General features: G+C 42.0%; 1 protein-coding gene across 1 annotated transcript; it reads right to left on the bottom strand.

Moving 5' to 3' along the window:
* Window positions 1-598: 598 nt before the first annotated feature.
* Window positions 599-921, bottom strand: LOC142448948 (ATP synthase F(1) complex subunit epsilon, mitochondrial). Its single transcript, XM_075550737.1, has one exon. The coding sequence runs from the start codon at window positions 833-835 to the stop codon at window positions 659-661; it is 177 nt and encodes a 58-aa protein (XP_075406852.1). The 5' UTR covers window positions 836-921; the 3' UTR covers window positions 599-658.
* Between the last annotated feature and the right edge of the window lie 20,158 nt (window positions 922-21,079).

Genomic DNA, 21,079 nt, shown 5'->3' with positions numbered 1-21,079 from the left:
TGCTGTGAGGGTAGAATGAGACAGTGAGTGTGAGTGAAATGCACATTCTTTTGAATGACATGTAAACACAATGTGGTGTTTTCAATGAGATGGAGAAAGTTAGGGATTTCCAACCCGATTCTGTGGCATTTGCAGAGGCAGACGAAATCATTTCCTCTAATTATTGCCAATGATGATGATAAATCCCAAAGTTAGATTTCTGGGGTTGGTAGCAATTTAAATCTTTAAGCTAAGTCTTTTGCGTATTTCCTGGTAGGGAAAACATTGCTTTGCTTTTTCCTTATTAGCTCTCAAGATGTCTTTTTAATTTTTTTTAAGTTATTCATTTTTTAAGTGGCAACATGGGCCTTTGATGTGTGTGCATGTCCACATGTCTACTTGTGAGCATTTGGAAAATATGTATATACATTTAATTGTTAAGTCCATTTACACTCAGGGAGATAGGGAGATTTCTTTGTTTTACTTCATAGATTTCTCTAGTGTTTCATGTTTGAATAAAGAAAAAATACTAATTTTTTTTCAGTTTACTGGCTTTATTGTCCATCTCTCACTGAGACACCCCCCCCCCCCCCCCCCGCCTACCGCCCTCCACCCGAGAGATGCCGTTCAATCCTCCACAAGATGGGCCCACACATCTTCACCTTGGCCAGGTGGCATTTCAGGCTTTAGTCTGGGTAGAGTAGTCCTTCTTCACTTTCACAGTCTTCACGCTGTGGCCAGCAGTCTTCTCAGCATTGGCTTTGAATTCGGCCTTCAGGGCGTCCCTGACGGCTTTTGCACAGATCTGTGAGTAGCGGATGTAGCTGAGCCCAGCCTGTCGCCAGTACACCACCATGATGTCGCGAGGGGGGAGCGCGTGGGAGCGAATCGCGAGGACGCCTTCAATGTCGGTGCAGCCGGCTGCCCAGCGACGGAAGGTCAGGCTGCCAAAAATACTATTTTTATAATTAAATAAGCACAGAATGGGGGACATCGGAGGGGAAACCTCATGTCAAGTCAAAGGCTCTGATTATTAATAGCGATAGGGGATCAACCTACTCCCCTTTGGAGGATCAGTTGCATAATTTTCCACCCGAGGTGAGTTCAGACACATCACTACCCGTGCGTTGCTTCTATCCGGTTGCACAGCTCAGTTCTGTAGAGCCGCCCGTGTGAACACCACAAACCAGCACCTGCCAGTCTGGGCCTCTGGCCCTTTTTTCTGTTTGTTTGGGTTCCGCTTTGCAATGCTGGTTCACTGGTCCTCCACCCGGGATTTTGAAACACACACCTGGCCTCTCCTCGTGGATGTCTGCTTACATCCCAGTTTCAGCCCCTGGAGAATCACTGTCTGTCAGTGTGAATCCCACCACAGCATGAACTTCTTTCACATGTACCTTCAGGCTCGATTGAGATCACATTATCCCAAGTATACTGTTGGAATTTTGTGGAAATCCACCTAGCTTTTGCGTGCTAAGCACTCAAAGAAAGAATCAATTCTACACCTTTAGATTCTTTCTGAAAAGAGTATTAGATATCAAGTGAAAGGACAATTCTAAAAGGTCATTCACTCAAAAATATCTCCTGCGCCGGCATTTAGCCAACTGGTTTGTAGAACTTTCTTGAGATGATGTGTTTGGACACACTTCCTATTCCAACGTACAAGTTGTCTTCCCACGTCCTTAGTAATTATTGAATAGAGACACACTGCCAGGTGCTCAGGTACACCCGGTCACTGCCCTTGGGGAGTGCGTCATGGATGGGGAGACCTGTTCATTAAAACAGTCATATAAACAGGAGAAACATTTAACCATGGTAGTATGTAAAAAAGTGAGGAAAGCAGTTATTGGAGCATTTAAGCAGGAAATCGCCTAATTATAGAGGTCAGGGCAGGCTGCTGTGATTGAACTGAGATCCACAGCACAAACAAAGAAAAGCATGGACCTTTGGAGAGAGACACTCTGAGGGAGAAGCTATCATGGCTCATTGCAGGAAATCAAAGAAAGTGCATGTGCCCAGAGCTCAGAGAGCTGCCAGGAATATCACATAGGGAAGGTAAACAGTGACCAGACCATAAATGACCCGGAAGGCTTTGCCACACAGTGGTCTTCAAGTAAAACTAAATGAATACGCATCCAACCTGGACCTCTTTATTAGCTCAGAGTATTGAAACCATTTAGACCATCAGTAGACAACTGAAATCGTGTAAGCAGACCAAGAATTGGCAGGGAGCCCTCTGCTTGGGTCTTCAGAACAATCGCTGTTAACTTTGGGTATTCATCCTAAGCCCCTGCGAATATTTACAGCAAATCACATCCCAATCCTAGAGTTTTCCATTCCATACATCTAGGGGGAGGCAGAGCCGCCTTTTCGAATTTAGCATACTACTGTTATTCTGATGGGCACTGAAGTGAGGCACTCATTGCACTAGAAATTCAGTTTTGGTTATTTACCTTTGATTGATTGATGAGGTCAACCTCACTGAGCAGCCTGGATGGCAGCCTTTTGAAACAGCTCTGTTCTGCCCTGTAGGGTTGCTATGGGTCAGAATCCCCTCTATGAGTTAGGTTTGAATCAATATCAAGCTCAAGAAAATAGATATTATCACCAGTGACTTTGGGAAATTATCTACTAGGGAGGAAAGTTGACAACAAAATCTTCCTTGCTTGATATCACTGGATTCTATGATGTTCTGAATTTTGAAATTCCTAGAATCTTCTCTGTTAGGAAAATTCTGATATATTTATATCCTTTCTTTTGCTTCCTCATTTGTACATTTTGATTCTATATGTTAATACTTGTATTCACCATGAAAATGTATTAAATCAATTATTAGAAGCTCTGCATGCCTTGCATTTTGAACTCTTGCTCCTTTCAAACTCTTGTTTCTCATCTAAGAACCAATAATTCAATTACTTTCTTAAACCTCGTATTATTTATACTCTAAAACATTTCATAATGCAACGAAATGTCTCCTCTGAGACTACAATTAGTTAATTGGGCCTGGAGATTATTTCTTCTTCTGCCCTTATCTGTCAAAACCCCAGTGCTGTATTGGATTACACGTAGGGCTGCTAACCTCAAGGTCAACGGTTTGAACCTATCTGTGCTCTGCACAAGAAAGATAAGACTGGATGCTCCTATGCAGATGTGCAGTCTGAGACACTCTTAAGGAGAAGTAGTACTATGTGCCGTAATGTGCCTTGGGTCATAACGAAGCCACAGCAAGGGGTTCTTTTTATAGGTCCTTGTCAATGAGTCTTCTCTATCCAGTAGGCAGACACTCAAGAGTCTGCTCGTCCTGGAAGCAACTCTGCCCAGTCTGTGGCCAGCATCCCTGGTGAAGAGAGTGATCTGCCTACAACCCTTTTCATCAAAGGGAATATCCCTGAACTATAAGACAGCGGGGTCATTACTGAGTTAAACACTGGCACTGCCGATTCAGCCAAGACACTGAAGACTGTCAGAAGCCTGTCAGAGGACTGACAGCTGGTGCTTATGTGGGAAAGCAAGAAAGAACATCACTTCACCATCTAGGCCAAGTTGAAAGGGAGATTATGTTTCAGAACGATAGCATTAATTAAATGCACATATTTTAGAGACAGACCTTGTTTGGTAAGTTGATTCAGCTTTACATCCTTAGCGCATTTGTAGCTGCATTCTTAGCTCGTGGGTAAAGGACTCAGCTTCGTATTTTTTGCTCATCTTTTCCCCCTTTGTTGTTTGTTAATTATTCATTTTAATTTATGTCATTATATCTCTGGGGATAAACAGGAAGCTATACACTGGGCTAGCCTGGCATTAATCTATCATTGATCTTGGGCATGTACATGTTGTTAGTAGTTACTGTCAAGTAGATTCAGGTCATGGCACTCCATGAGTGTCCGAGGACTGTGCTCCATAAGATTTCCAAACACTGGGTTTGTTTTTTTGTTGTTGTTTTGGTTTGGTTTTTTCCTAGAAATAGATCACCAGGCTTTTCTTCCAAACCTCCAGTCTTCCAGTTAGCAGCCAAACGCATGAGAGGTTTGTGCCACCCAGGGACTGTACTAGGGTTAGAGAAGCCATTGCTCCCAGGCTAACCTTGTGCTACCTTGCAGCTTTAGAAACCTCACGAATTCCCTAGAAAGGCAGTTCCTTTCTCTGACTCTCTGTTAAGCATCAATTGTATCTCAGGGATCATGTTTAAGATGGTACTTTCTCCTCAAAGTGTCCCCTGGTATCTTTTATAAGAAATACCATGCCCCTTTTACACTGGGCCTCTCCAACTAGCCGGAACACACCGAGTTCATGTACTAGTGGGTGACCAAAAAAGTACTTTTCTCTACCACTTACACAAAACTGTTGTTTCTTTTCCTTTTAGCTGTTATTTAACTCTGTTTTCATATTTGTTTACTTTTCTTTACCCTCACACACAAAAATGAATGCTCCAAGAGATCAGAGTCCTCGTCTGTGTAGAACAATGCTTGGTACATAGTAAGTGCTCGATAAACATGATCAAATTAATAAGGCAGAGGATTCAGTTACGCTTATAGAAAATAACACCCAGCCGGAAGCCAGGGAAATCTGAATTCTCATCTCCATGTTGATATTTGTGTACTACAGGAACAAGCAGCAGGGAAAAACTGCCTTCTCTAAGGCTCGGCTTCTGCCAAGTGGGGTGAATGATTCAAGCCTTGAATGTGGATTTTAAGGTCAGAAAATCTAATTCTGTGCCAGCTCTCCACCACCATTTGTCAGTCCGTCATACTCTGGTAGCTTGTGTGTTAGTGTAATGATGGTAACTATGTCATCAGTGTTTGAAAGACCATCAGGGTTGCTCAGGATGGCAGTTTTCTGAGGAGCTGCCCAACTAAGAGTGACTCGGAACAAGACTGAGCGACCCACTTCCCAAAGCTGGCCAGTGAGCATCTGTGGGTCACAAGAGCATATTGTCATGTAACGCCGGAAGATGAACCTCCTACTTTGAAAGGCACCACACAATATCTTCAAAAATAAGAGACTTAGACTCATACATAGTGAGGACCAATCAGCTTGATGGCATTCATGCTATCAGCATTATTAATGTTAAAACACACACAAAGACATCTAGGGAATATATATGTCACATTATTCATTTTCTAGATAAGTAACTCTATAGACACATACTTCCAAATTGGCACAATATCTCTCCACCTCTTATCTGTCAGTCTGTGTGCTGTTCGTGTTGCTATGGTGCTGGACAAAAGCAAAGACATCACTTTGGGGACTAAGGTGCATCTGAGCCAAGCCATAGTCTTTTCAATGGTCTTTTGTGCTTGTAAAAGCTAGACACTGAATAAGAAAGGCCAAGGAAGAATTGATGCTGTTGAATAATGATGTTGGTGGAAAATATCAAATATACAATCAACGACCAGAAGAACAAACAAGGCAATCTTGGAACAAGTACAGGCAGAATGATCCTTAGAAGCCAGGATACTTAGACTTAAGTTCAAGTCCTTTCCCATTGTAATAGGAGGGGGCAGCCCCTGAAAAGGAGCTCATGCGTTGTGGAGAATCGGTCAGAGAGAGGACCGCCTTCAGTGAGGTGCGTTGATACCACGGCTGCAACAATGAGCTAAAACACAGCGACGAGGATGGGGCAGGCTGAAGCACCTTGTTTCCATTCTGTGGTGCATCCCGTGGCTGTGAGTTCCAACAAACTCCGTGCTACCAGGCAACAACCATGAATGCCACGTCTTCCAAGGACACTCAGGAGCCTTCCAGAAAGACAAGGCTTTTAACAAGACGCATACATATCACTAAGAGCCTTCCAAAGGCGCCCGGTCTCGCAGAGAGAGAGATCGGAAACACGAGCCTTTGATTGACTCTAATGTCATGCTTTAAAATTAGCCACTCACTCTACCAAGGAGGACTCCAGAATATGCCCTTTGACCCAAGGCACTGCTTTGCTATGAGGATTCTTCAGAAGAATTGAAGACACGCACCACGAGGCTGCTCTTAAAGGGAGCCAGCGGTTTGAGGAACCATATTTGAAAAGCTACTAGGAAATCACAGACTTTTCTCCTTAGAAAGAAAAAAAGAGCAAAAGAAAATGTTGTTTTCTTGTGTTAAACTGGAAACATACTCACTAGAATATCAAATATTAGGGCTGCATCTGCAACATAGTACTTACTTAACAAAGGCAGACATTACATTAGTGGGAAATTGAAGTCCATGGTAATAGTCTTACCCACAAAGAGTGAGGCAGAGCTATTTCAAAATGATAGAAATCTGAAATTGGATATTTAAGTATGGCAAAATGAAGGTGTCTAAAAGCATGTGGAAGCATTCTCACCATATTTTTACCCCGCTGCATAATGAAGTGGAAAATATTCAATAGCTGTGTGATTTAAGTGATACCTGCCATATGTGAGTACATGTAAAGAAAAAGGTGATAGTTAGAAGAAACCAACTAAAATTCAAATATTGACAGATTTTATTTGCAAAAGCCCAAGCCACTACAAATGAATTTACAACCACAGTGAGAAGCGTTTTTATGTTTTCTTCCTATGTGAGTTAAGTATCTTCCCGGGGATATGGACCATTTTATCTTTATGTTATAGCTAATTCTTTCAGTAAGAAACTGTTTTCAAAATCATAGGAATGAAAGTTCTGATTGGGACCCACAGCATGTCCTGTGCTCCCTCTAGACCCTGAGGAGCCTGGAAAGTTTGAAGATAATTTCCTGTATCCCCAGGTTTGTACTAATGATGGCGTGACAAAAATCCCTGTGGTACCCAAGAAGAGCGCAAGTGTTCGACATGGTTCCCAGTTATTCTGTGGAGAACACAACGATTTCATATTATACTATCAAACTGTCGTAGAAAAATACTTAATTACTTAAAGAAGCTCAAGGATGACTTGGTCAAATCAGAGATTTCACATGAAGGAACAAGGGATTCAAATCCCTTGGCATGCTAATGAGTTGTTTGATCAGCTGGTGAGAAGAGAAGCTGCTTGGAAAAAAAACAAGTTTGCCAAAGAAGGATCGTGAAGTTGCTCAGAGGGTGCTTTCACCTGCTTTGTCCCTCTGTGCGGGCACTGTATCAAATGCCAGCCAGCGCTTCTTCATCCGACGCCACTCTGTGCAAGCTGAGGGTAAAGCAGAGAGGCACTGGGGAAAGATATTTCGTTCAGTAACATGCACTCTGTTTAGGAGTCCCAGTCAACTGTACATCTGAATCATATGACACCTTTTCATTTTCTCTGAGTGAACCTGTGCTCTGCAGAGCTTTCAAAGGCAGAGTTTGGGGCAAGTAAATCACCAGGCCTTTCTTCTAAGACGCCTCGGGGTGGACTCCAGTTTCCGTTTAAAAGCCTTAATTTAATAGACTCCCTTTCAGTTGCTAGTCCAGCCTGTTAACTGCTCACGGCACCCAGGGACTCGGCAAGTTTACTGGATGCGTGGCTTTGTCCAGTTCCCATTTGTGGTTTTTATTGGCAATTTGCCTCTGCTCCTCCTTGTGAGGCTTTTCATAGTTTATCTTTATTATGTGATTGTTACTTTTCTTTAGCTGAGGAGAGCAAAACACTTGAAAGGCCTGGGAATTTGAATTGTACCCCAGGCTGCTCTCTTGATCTGGCAGGCTGGTTCCATCCAGGTCATTGAAGCATTCGTGAGAAAGCGGCTTCTGAAACTGGAACACTGTAATGAGGAGAGGTGCTTCCTGGACAAGGTGAGCCCTCGGTCAGGGTTAAGCCGGTGTCAAGATGTGAAAGAAATAGCTAATAACCGCACAAGGGACTCATCATTGCCCTTGTCACCTCATTGGCTTCTAATATGATTATCTTAACCTTATCCAGTGTTCCAAATATAATTATCTATTTTAAAGAAAAGTGCTCATTTTTACTATTGCCAAGTGTTGAATTAAGATGGTTAATATTTCCCCCAAATACCAAAGATAGCAATAAAATTAGATATCTAAGTGAAACTTTCATTTCCTCATTCGAAGCTGACCCTCAAAATAATGAAATGTTTAGATATTGCAAACCTAGAGTTGTAAACAACACTATTGTGTGGATCCCAGCCCCCCCAGGAGACTTCAGCCCTAAGGTGATCATTCACTATATCTGTGTTAGTGAAATATTGGCACCCATGCGGTGGACATACTTATTCTAAACTATTGTTATTTTGCTTTGGTTAGAAAAATATATGCATAGGTGCTGGTATTTATTTTGTAACAGATAAGAAATGTTTTCCCCACCTCTGTGGTTTCCCTAAACTCCACCCCCTACCTTTCCCAGGGAATTTGTCATCACCTGCAAGTACTACTGACCAAGAATGCATTCTGTAGATGATGCCTTTGATGGGGCAGTGGGTTGTGTGTTGGGCTTCAAGATGTAAGGTCCAGCAGTTCAAAGCCACCATCTGCTCCATGGGAGAGAGACGAGGCTTGCTACTCCCATAATGATTGATAGTCTCAGAAGCCCACAGAGGCAGTTCTGCTCTGTCTGAGGCTCACTTTAAGTTAGAATTTGCTCAATGACCATGAGTTTGGTTTTTTGTCAGAATCTTAAACAAGATCTCTTCATTTGCAAGTATGTGCTCATAAAATTCCACAATACACAGTTTATTGAACAGTGGTGGGGTTATTTCCAACAGTCTCCATGTTGGTGTGGACAATCTCACTGCTGAGTCAAATCTGACTCATAGTTAGCCTGTAGGGAAAATTATCTTATCTTTCCTTTAAATGCCCACGTGCACACACACACACACAAATCCATATTCATGCATTCTTAAATGACGTGAAGGCTAGTCCTTCTGCATAATGATCCATGTATTACCCCTTGTTCCCTCAATCTGCTACAGACGTAGCCAGCCTTAACCTGTCCCTACAATGCTAAGCCTGTTCCTGCCTCCCAACCTTTAATGTAGATTTTATTCCTTCCTTAAAATTGTCTCAGCCTAGACCATTGCTCCACTGCTTCTTTCTTGTATCTTAAATCCAAACTTAAAAGTCACACCAATTTACGGTAGGCCCTCCCCCAAACACTCGGAAACTCGTTACAGGAAAACCTCATTTTATTGCAGCTCGCTTTACTGCATTTTACGAATATTGCAATATTTACAAATGAAGGGTTATGATAACCTTCTATCCATCAAGGCTACTGGCACCATTTTTTGCAACATGTGCTCATTTTATGTCTCTGTGTCATATTTTGGTAATTCTCACAATATTTCACACTTTCATAATGCACACTTAATAGACCATAGTCAAGTGTAACCATAACTTATATATGGACTGGGGGACCTAAATCTCATGTGACTAGCTTTATTGTGACCTTTGCTATATGGCAATGGTCTAGAACCACACCCCACATCTCCAGACGCCTAGATCTTGCTTTATTGTATTCAGAGTTCTTATCAGTCTCTGTGGTTTGATTGCTATGCATCATTTCATTTCTCTTCAGCAACATATGCATATCCGTCCTATAAGGTATTTACAGTTTGTTTTCCAAGGGGAAGCAACTCTCCTTACGTTATTATTTCTTACTAATTCTTTAAAGACTCCAAGTATGGAGCATGGATAAGCATCGGGACTCCAAGGCACATCCTAGATTCCTTCAGCACCTGCTTCTCAGTCTCCTGGCCTCCTTAACCTGCCCAGCAGCCACACAGCTTTTCCTGCCCAGTGCAGGCCAGACTCCACCATGCTACTGCCCGACGAGCTGGTGGTGTCAGCCCAGCCCAGAGCCATCAGGGATTCCCAGCCCCCATCAGCCATAGCAGTAGCTGCTGTACCAACAAGACAGTACAACTATTTCCAGCCTGCCGTCCAACACCTGCCTATCTCTCTAGACTTCCGTACACCCTACCCCATGTCCAGACTGGCACAAAGTCCCAGTTTGGGTGGTAGTGAAGCTGGGTTCCTAACTCCAGTGAATATAGCTCTCAAACGTTGCCCCTTCTGGTCCTATATGTTTTCAGTAGGCTTTATGTGTATCAACCATGAAGTGTGCTGAACTGCCTGCTTATGCGGTTTTAACATAACCACAAAACATCCTATTTTGCAGAATAGACTGTGGACGTTAAGCACCATCCCCGAGAGCAGGCGCAAAGGTCAAGCCTCTCCACTCCTCAGTTCTTGACCCTGCTTTCTAGAAAGACTTCACATGAGCAACACAACTCACAAAAGAGAAAAGCCAGAGAAAAGGCTTGAAATGAAAGCATGAGTATATTGAAGGGGGGTCCTTTAGAAAAGAAGTCCAAAGGGCCCTTCACTAGTCTAAAAGGCCTAGCAAAACATAATACTGGACTGTATACTGGCTACTGGTGGACTTCCTACCCAAGGCCGGCGTTCTGGGCAGTAGGTCCTCTGGAGTGCTCACCCCCTTCAGGGATGCAGATTCTGGCACTCTGTCCACCCAGTCCCCAGAGTCAAGCTGTGCCCTGGTCTGGGACTGTTGAGTCACTGTGGGGGTTGTGTGCCCATCCTGCTTCTCCTCCTCCGGCCAGGACTTTGTCTCCAGTATCTCTGGTCTCTTCCATTGATAAGGACATGTTCGCCCTGCACCACCCTTTGTGCTGGAGTCAGTGTGAGGAAGCCTGTCCCCCACCCACCACCCCTTTGTGTTTAAGATTCGTGCCAGTTTCCTTCCACTTATCACCTCTTCACCCCTTTCCAGTGTCTGGCTGGCTAACAGCCCCGGGAACTTGTCTGTCATTATGGGGTTCATAATGTTTGGGTTTCTTTTATTAGCAGTAAGAGCAATTGCTACCTGAACCAACTTGAGCCAAATATCAAATGAAACGAATAATTTCTCTTGCTTTGGGTGTGAATTCCAACCGGGCCACAAAACTGAACAAATTAGAAGGATGGCTGAAAGGGGGTTCTGTCTAGAGACCAGATCTGGTCACCAGCACCCAGTTTTGCCTCTTCATCTCCAGATTCCACTTCCTTGGTGTTCCCGTGGCACCTTGTGTGTGGCTCCAGCAACTCAGGCATTAGGCATTCTCTTTCATCTGAATGGAAGTGAAAGGCGGCCAGAGAGGACAAAGGGGGTTGTCTCCACCGAATGCCCACTCACCAAAATGTGCTGTCCATGCCCCAACCAAGGGGTTGGAAAGAAATCGGGCGCACATTAGACACCTATGGGAAAATCCAGAACAGAGCATGCTCAGACCCAAGTCACTGAGGCCCAGCTGGGAAGTTCACCCGGGGGCACAGACTAGGCACCAGCGATGTGACATCACATAAGTGCACCTAAACTCAGCCAATAAGATCAGCCAGTGCCCAGCAGGCCTCCGCAGCCAGCGCGGATCAGAGGGGATAAAAGCAGGCCGAGGGCAGTCAGAGCTCTCTTCTCTCTTTCAGGTGCTCTCTGCAGCCAGAGGGTGGGAACCTGAACCCCTCACCTGTGCCTGGAGCATAAGCCCTTGGGGGCCCACCCAGGGCCTGCATTCTCTTGGCTCTCTTAAGTTTTTGCCTTCGTGAGTTCTCCTACGCTTGGCTCTCTCTGCACACTGGATCCACACCATTGCACTAGGATTCCTTCCATGCATGTTTCAGTGGTCCCCGAAGCAGCCATTTTGGGGCGTAAACTTTCCCATGCCCCTGCCGCCCCCAATGCAGCCTTGCACACTTTCCAGGGATATAGTGTGTATTTTTCTGAGACTGGTACTGAAAACGTCCCTTTGTCTCATAAGAGTTCCCTGGCTTTACAAAAGTGCTTCTGCTCTGTGAATTCTTTTAGCTGAGAAGCAGGAACCAAGGTAAACCACCTCAGAAACCTAACAGAAGGCAGAAGAGCGCTTCTCAGTAGTCAAGGCTGCTTCGAGTCCACATGGCACTACGGTGAAAATTAGAAAATGTGCCCCACTTAATAAATGCACGGACTTTGAAACTATTTCTTATTTTTTAGTGCTTTAAAGTGTTGATGTATACAAATTTTGGTTATTTGGTCATGTTATTTTAACATTATTTTGGCTTAAAACATGCTAAATTGCTAAACAGATACGTTTAAAAGTGAATAGTTTTGAAGGCATATTGTTATTTCACCTTCCAGGATCTACTCCATTTTAAGCTCCTTGCTTAGAATCACAAGGCGCCCTTTTGTGATGAGCTTGGCAGTCTCTTGATTCTCAAACATTTCCTCCTTCCTAAATCACAACGATCTACACGGATTCTGTTAGAATAACAGTCTTTACTTTCATCTGAGGATATTGTCCTCCTGCGCTGATTCGCTTAGAACAAGACATCTTAGCACCATCTGCCCAAGAATTGCTCAAATAAATAGATGAAATACCTAAGCTGGAGTTAAGAAAGTTTGAAAAATATAAAAGTTGCCCAAAGAAATGATGTATCAATAGGCATGTGGACACCCTATACAACTACATCCAACGTTGCCCTAGAGAGCACAAGCCAGAGCAGTGAGCTCATTCTCTTTGGGGGTGATGCCTGGGCTGGAGTCCACTGGGGACTTCCATTGTGATGGGGTGATGCGCTGTTTTAGTGAGCCTCGCTTCGGTCCTAAGGACTTGGGTTAAAGTCTTTTCCCACTGAAGCCCATACACTGGGTCTGAAGGAATGGCTCAACCCTTAGGAAAAGTCTGACCGCTGCCCTGCATAAATAATAAGCGTGCCTTCCATGTTTGATAACAAGGGTTAAGTAGGACTCTAGGAAGGAATCCATTTTTCAATGCTGAAAAAAATTACAATTTCTACCCCCATTATGCTGCCTAGAGGCATAGGTCTGGGTACCATTGCACAGGAGCAAAAAGAAAAACTCCAGGTCTTCTTGTTTACTTGCCTTGTTTACTTGGGTTTTGTTTAAATTAGTTTGGGATTGTTGTTTTCCCTAAAGTAGGCTATGAGAGATCTTTAGAAGAAATGATTCTGTCTATTGAACACATGGTCAATGAAATAGGAACGTGAACATGGGGTGAGTAGACAAGCGCCCATTTCTTTGTAAAATTCAAATAGAAATGCCTGTTTCTGCGTATCGACGAGGCATGCATATATTCACAGCCAAGATTTTTTTGATATATTTTTTGTAGGGAATCAATAGCTGCCTTTTTGCAGTGTCTTACCTCAAAATAATGTTATTAATACAGTTCTTCTTTCCATTTCCTCAGTAACCTACCCTCCAAATACATTGCTATTAATGCTCTACAATTTTTTGACTACAAATAATTCACCCTGCTACAATATAACCAACTACAAATAATTATCTCACAAAAACCACAAAGCACTGGATAAAGTAGAAGTGATTGGCAAGTGTTTCTTTTGAGAAGAGAAGAAGAAAGCATTATTCTCCAGCGAGGCTGAACACCTGTCCTCTCATCCCATAGACAAACATGTTCACACACACGTGCACTTTTCCAGTCACACACAAAGTCACACACACCAATACAATCACAGAATCACCGAATATCACGCATAGACACAATCTCACAGTTATTCAGTCACACACAGGGTCACACCCACAACCAGTCTCCACGGTGACGAACCGTGAACGAGAGTCACTTTGTGTAACTGATGTTGGCACTTCAATTGTGAATGCATGTTGCAAATGCTTTTACATCTGTAGTTTTGAAGGTTCGTTTGGAATATATAGCCTACGATGAAACCATGCCTTGCCCTCATCGTAATGAATGTAAATAGCAGCAGCTTTAGGAGAGAACTCCCCCATAGGGTTTTCTAGGCTGTGATCTTTGGGAAGCAGGTAGCCAGGCCTGTCTTCCCAGGCACCTATGGATAAGTGTAAACTGCCAACCTATCAGCTTAAATATTTGTGCCAGCCGGGGGTTCAATCTGTCTTTAGATTTGGGAGATGTCGACATGGTGATTAAAAAAAAACACACACACAACACAAGCTTTTAAAACATTAACCCCCTGTGATTGGCTTGGGTTTGACTCCTGGTGACCCCACATCGGTGTCTGAGGCTGTCCATCTGCATGCAGACAGCCTTTCCCTGGGAGTGGCTGGACGGTTTGGACGCTGACTTTGAGGGGTCCAATGCTTCACTGACTGTCAATACAGTGAGAGAAAAAGGGAAATTTAAATGAGAGAAAGGAATGTGATGTATCCAGAATGTCATCATTAAAACATATGGAAGACTTTCTGTCATACATTTTTTAAAGCATGGAATATTCTTTGCTACCAAATCACCAAACTCCTTGCTGTTGAGTTGGTTCTAACGCATGGTCACCCTAGGGGTCAGAGTATAGCTGCCCCATCAATTCAAAGCCGGGTGCTTTAACCACTGCACTACCAACACTACTTTTCTCACGGACAAATAATGAAAACTCAAACCCAAGAAGATTTACAGCCAGCTTCATAAGAAAGGGTCGCTCCACTCTCCCTGGAGAAGAGAAGGCCAATCCACCTTTGGCAGTCCCATTAAGCAATTAGAATCCCGGAGTAGAAAGTAATAAGGAGAGCTACAGAATTATAAAACTAAATCAGCTCCACAGAAAATTGTCGGCGGCAAGTTTAAAAGGCCACCAGGTGGGTGAAAACAGGTTGGATTCGGGTCTAATGTCGTCGCCCAGTGGGCTGAGAATGGTAGAGTGAGCCCTTCTAGTCCCGCCCCATGGGGAATGCGCTGGGCTTCTCTGGGAGACCGGAGGTCCTGCGGGAAAACTTCCTTCCTGAGCCTTCAACCCTGGTGACTCCTCCTGAAGACATGTTCCCCAATTCACTCTATCTTTCTGTGCCATGTATGCACAGCACAAAATATCAAAAATGTCACTAAACTGCCTGAAATAGTCCTACATGCAAACTTCCAACTATCCTAGAATTCAACAAATCAAATCATTTTAATGAACCACAGCGAACAGCTCGTGTTGAAACAGCTGTAAGCACAATATGCAAATTATGTTTACTGGTAGCTTATGCTCCAGAGAAATAATCTTTATACAACTGCTTTATTATTTACAGTAGTTTCAAAATGTAATTTTTGTCAACATTGACAGATGCCATCCATGTTAATACTTGGAAGGCTATCCGTGGAAAAGGCTCGTGTGTTCATCATGTGGTTGACAAATGGGTTTAACAAGATCTAGCCCTTTCTGGGCAGTGGATGCCATTCGCCTGAGGGCGGTGCTGGTGAGGAGGAGGGTCAGAGGAGTGTGACTAAAGGAAGAGGAAAGATGTGCATGTAATGAACGCCTGGCAGAGATGCTTAATTATATTTCAGAGCCAGATCATTCCGAAGAGTATGTGGGCATGATAAAATGTTGTTAGCTGTTCCTGTTGAAATTAGATGAGAGATTCACTAATCTGAGTACAGACTATTTTGTTCCATAGCAGCATTTATATATATACATCTACATACATACACACATACATACATACATACAAATAGTTTCTTTTAAGTAGGCATGCTCCTGAGTGGGTTGTAACGTTAGCAAAGCTGAACACTACAGGGCAGAGGGAAGGAAAGGCTTACTCCACTTGAGAGAACTTCTTCCTCCAGAAAGGATCAAAACTTCAATAAATTGCAGTGGCTGAGAAATTCCACCTGCCTTAAAATATCTCAGGATATTTTAGGGGAAGGGGGGAACAGAACTAATTATTTCCTATATTAGTTCATGTTGTACTAGATTTAAATGTTCAAATGAATAATATATTTTTTATAATAGGGTTGGTTATCTAGCTGTGTGAATTTCTCATTATGCTCTGCCTTATAGGTCTAAACTCTGTTCTCTCTCCTTTGCCTTGGCTCTTCCTTTCAGAAAAGAACAAAATATAGAAGTGGGCTTCAAAAATCTTATGGGACATATAGAGTTAAATATCATTGAGTTTTATACAAATGTTTTCAAGTTCTATTCTTATTTTTTTAAAACTTTGTCATTCTTATGAGGTGGTTTGAGTTTATACTAAATACATTAAACTCAAATGTCCAGCAAATGTCTATGTTGTACTGGGGGAATTCAATGCATATAACACTGCTGACATGTTATAGTAAATAATGAATGAATGAATGACAGAGTTATAGCACAGTCTTTAAATTCAGTGACTTCATCAACTCTTTGGTCTGCTTTCAATACGAAGAAAACAAAAGAGCACAGTTAATGAATTCCTTAAGTGTTATCAATGAAAAGGTATTATTACTTTTTCCTATTTTTCCCCATGGCAATGTGCCAGTGTTCTGACAGTGACCCAGGGTCAAGTTAGCATGTTAGGTAGAAGGTAACAGGTATGACAAAAAATGCCTCTTCTTTGAAAAGTCAGTTACTTGTTGGTGAGTTGTGTAGAGGAGGAGACTGATATAAAATATTGATGAGAAGTTAACTATTAGGGAAAGTGACTCTCATGCTCCATTTTTAAAAATGTTAATCTTTGTAGATTCCACTCTCATTCTAAATCTTCAGAAACTTGAAGAGCTGGCGAGCTAATGGGATCATGCTGCACCGAAAGACCTAAAAGGCTCCCAGGTTTCAATCATTCCCCATCACCAGGGTTCGTTTTACTTTTAGGCTGCACGTCAGCTTTAAGTTTGTGTCTTGCTCAGTGTGGGGACACGTTTCAGTAGAGCTTTCAGATTCGATGACCAAGGAAGAAAGGCCCCCCTCGCTGTGTCTGAAAATCAGCTGGAGAAAATGATGCAGCGGGGAACTGACCGTGAAGATGGCATGGAACCAGCAGGGTTTTCTTCTCTTGTCTGTATTGATTTTATGCATTTCATTACTTTATTTTCTAAAATATTTTTGTCACATAATTCACATATCATACAATTTCAATTCCATTTCATTTTTGACAACTCCCGATTTTCCTAGATTCATACTTTGTACCTTCCACACTTGGACTATTAATAGAGGTTTGTAGCTGTTTCTTCTCAATTTGGGTGTGTCTCATAAGCAAATGAAGTTCTCCATCCAAAGCATTCCATCCACATTAGGATGGTCGACTTTATTTTCAGGAGGCAGCTCTTTCTCATTTGTAATTTAGTGCCTTCCAATTTGCAAGAGTAAGAGAAGGCTTTTGGTTCCTGTAAAGATTTACAGACTCAGAAAACCAAAGGGGTAATTCTCTTTTGCTCTATAGGGTTGCTATGAGTCATAATTCACCGGAAGGCAATGGGTTCGGCTTGGTTTGTATTAAGGCATAATCCATAATAAAGGTTCTAGTCTTTGATATCCATCAGGAAGTGTTTCAAGTTTGCTTCACTTGCAGCAGTCAAGGTTGGGTTAGCTGTATAGCACAGTGATGAGCCTTCCTCCAATCCTCATGCTGCATTCTTCTATGTAGACTCCAGCTTCTAAGATTGCAGATTGAATAAATAGAGGGAAAGATACATCCCTTCCCTGATTTTAAAGTATGCAGTATTCACTTGTTAGGATTCTATGTACAAGTTTCTCAGGAACACAAGTAAATGTTCTAGACTTCCCATTCATTCCAATGCTATCCAGTTTGTTATGATCTAGATAGTTGAATGATTTTGTACGGTTGTTAAAATCTAGGTAAACATCTTTCTGATATTCTCTGCTTTCAGCCAAGATGCATCTGACATCAATAATAATTACCATCATTCCACATCATCTTCACAATCTAGCTTGAATTTCTGAACAGATCCTTATTGATATATTGCTTCAACCATTTAAAAATTATCTTTAGGAAAGTTTATTTTCGTGTGATACTAATCCCATTATTGGATGATTTCTACATTCTGTGGAATTCTATCTTTGGAGGAACAAAATATGGATCTCGTCTCTCTTCTAGGCATTTGGGTGGTAGCTGTCTTCTAGATTTCTTGGCATAGATGTGTGAGTGCTGCCAGGATCTCTCAGTGTGTTGAAACATTTCAGTGGGAATTTTGTCAATCCGTGGAGCCTTCTTTTTGACCAGTACTTTCAGTCCACGTCGGACTACTTCCTTCACTGCTGAAATGTTGAAAACCACCATTCTTTTTCAGTGATTCTGGGCACCTTTCCTTCCTTCCGTGATTCTTCCTATGCTCCTCAATATTTTGCACACAGAATCCTCCAACCTTGCAACTCTAGGCTTGATTTTTGCCCCTCAGCATTTTTAGCTTGAGAAATCCTGAGCATGTTCTTCCTTCCCTTTGGCTTTCTAACTCCAGGTCTTCTCAAGCTGCCCTTTAGATCTTCTGCTTCATCGTCGCGCCATTAGCTTCAGCTATTCTGTGCCCAAGAGTAAATTTAAGAGTCTCTGTTAGCAATCATTTTTATGTTGTCTTTCTATCCTGTCTTTTTAATGACCTGTTTGCTTTCTTCGTGTATAATCTTATTGATGTCATCCTCCAACTTGTCTGATTTTCAGTAATTAGTGTTAATTTGTTAAATATATTCTTGAGAGGGTCTCTAAATTCAGGTGGGATATATTCAAGGTTAAACTTTTCCTCTCACGGACTCATTTTGTCTTCCTTGGCTTCAATTTGAACTTCCATATGAGTAAATGATGATGTGTTCAGTCGTCAGGCCCTGGACTAGTAGATTTGATTCCTATGTATTCCATCTAGCAAGGTCCTCCTATATAGTTACTGTTTATGAATTTGCAATGAATAAGCCTTAGGTCTTTCAAAATTCCATTGTGTATTTTTGCACATTATTTCTGTCACAAAAAGCATGTTTTCCAATTACTGATCATCATATTTGTTTCCATCTTTCACATTGTAGTCACCAGTAATTTTTAATGCATCTTGATTGCATATTTTATCCGTTTCAGACTACAGAAGTTGATAAAAAGATTTAATTTCTTCATCTGTGACTTCAGTGGTTGGTACATAAATTTGAATAATAGTCATATTAACTGGTTTTCTTTGTAGACATATGGATAATATCCTAGATTGATAACATTATACCTCAGGCTATATCTTGAAATGCTATTTTTGACAGTGAATATGATGTTTGAAATTGTCGGAGAGGCTAAATATCTTACACTATTTGAGAAATTTCATTTCCTTAAAGCAAAGTTTGTTTGTTTGTTTGGTTGGTTGTTTTTTTTCACATCTGAAGAAGTTATCTTGTTTGTGATTGCTTAAATATTTTCAGGTAATGTGGTCTAGCTGAGAGTAGAATGAATATAAATTGTTAGAATTATAATATCTTACTGTAGTTGTGCCTGGTAATATTTCTGTTAATAAAAGAAGTTGATCCAAGTATTTAAATTCATAGCTAGGAACAAAATTCCTAACATTGATAAATGTCTATGACTTAAAGGAATTATTCTAATGAAGATATCCCAAGAATCATGATTTTGTTTAGATAACTTTCTTTCTCTTCCTCTCTCTTTGTTCCTTGAACATTCTCAGTAAATATAAGTAGCTCCTGTTCCAGTCTCCTTGAGGCATCACGGGTCCCTTTTATCATATTGAAACTAAAATGTGAACCACTTTAAGGATATATAACTAGTTATGTTGATATTTAATTCCACAAAGAGATTTAACCCATAGGTATTACTTTTACACGAGCATAATCCACTTCAAGCTATCTGATGCTTTTGAAGCTAAACATTGAGCTATTTCATCAGTGGTGAACAAAACCAAGTGATAAGATAAATAAGATAAAATGAAATGACCATAAAACTCTGGAACATAGGTTCCCAATTTATTTGATTTACCACCTCCTCTACAGAAATAATTACTCAATACCTCCCTGCAATTTGAAAACTTTGTAATAAAACCCATAATCCAGGAAAAAGTATAGATACTTGTTTTCTAACCCCACCCCTCATGGTTCCAGCACTCTCAGGGGACTGTATGACCTACTTTAAGAAATCCCTTGTGTACATACTTGGTCCTTTCTGAGATTTTTAGCATTGTCACTGGCTAGAGTCTGGGTTGAAGGACAGCATCACTTAGGGGAATACTGCATTGGAGTAATTACACTTCATTGAGGCTTATTTTACGTCAACCTCTACGCCACCCCATTCCCACCAAAGCTTCTGTACATTCAGTTGGCAATGCCTGGAGACATTTTGTGTTATTCATACTGGGAGGGTGCTATTGAGGGTCAACCGCAGGGACCCTGCTAAATATCTTACCTCGTGCAAGACAGTGCCCCTAAACTACCTCATTATTACCTGGACCAAAGTGCTAACAGCTTCAATGTTGAGAAGGTCTGTCCGTCTGAGAGTCTCCCAACAAAGCTTTAACAAGGTGGGGGGGAGGGGCTTTGGAAAAGGACTCCCATTTTCTCCGTGTTGTCACATGACGGGAGGTACTGGTATCTGCTGCTGTTACCACCAAGGATTAAGGCATGTCATTCTGAGTGTTGTCTCTCAGGTGACGTCACTTTTTCATGTCCCAATTCTCCAATTAACTCATGATTCTGGATATACAGTCATCTCTTTCTTTGCCCCTTTTAAATTTTTTTTGGTGTTCAAAGAGTTGTTCTCATATTGATGGCACTTTTAAGTGGCTTCGAGTAGGTTCCAATTCCTAGTAAGTAACCCATGGAGGATAGCACAACACTCCGCCTAAGCTGGAACAATGTTCATAATGGTTGTTTGAGATCTTTGTTTGAATCTGTGTCACTGACGTCTTCTGCTCTGTGGCTGGTCCTCTACTGTACCAAGAAAGAGGTTCTCTTCCAAGAAATGATCTATCCCAATAACATATCCAGAAGTACATGAAGCCAAGTCTCACCATCACCCTTTCTGGATGTACAGTCCCCAAGAGCATTCTGGCTGTATTTTCTCCAAGACTGACGTGTTGGCTCTTCTGGCTGTCCATGGTACCTTCAGTAGGGCCCACTAACGCCATCGTCCAACCGCTTCCATTCGTCTTTACAATTCCTTATCATGGTCCTGCTTCGTGTGCATCTGAGGTGACTGACAATGGCATTGCGTCAGGTGGGGTCGGGGGTGATACAGTCCTCACAGTAAAATCTTTCCCTCACAGTAAAATTTTTTCACTTTAAAGAGGGTGTTTGCAGCAGGTTGCCTGCTGTGATTTGTTGGTTGCTTTCTTGACTGCTCCTTCCATGGGTGTTGACTGTGGACCCAGTTCAGAGGAAATCCTTGACCCATCAATGTTCACGCCATTTACCAGGATGTTGATGATTGGTCCAGGTGTAAAGTTTTTTCTTTCCTCCATTTTAAGATGTGATTCATACTGAGGGTTGTACTCTTTGAGCTTCATCAGGAAAAGTTTCAAGTCCTCTTCACTTTC

Source organism: Tenrec ecaudatus, chromosome 5 (assembly GCF_050624435.1).
Source record: "Tenrec ecaudatus isolate mTenEca1 chromosome 5, mTenEca1.hap1, whole genome shotgun sequence".
Taxonomy (NCBI): domain Eukaryota; kingdom Metazoa; phylum Chordata; class Mammalia; order Afrosoricida; family Tenrecidae; genus Tenrec; species Tenrec ecaudatus.
Note: the sequence above shows the minus strand (reverse complement) of the source record. Positions and strands in the feature narration are given on the sequence as shown.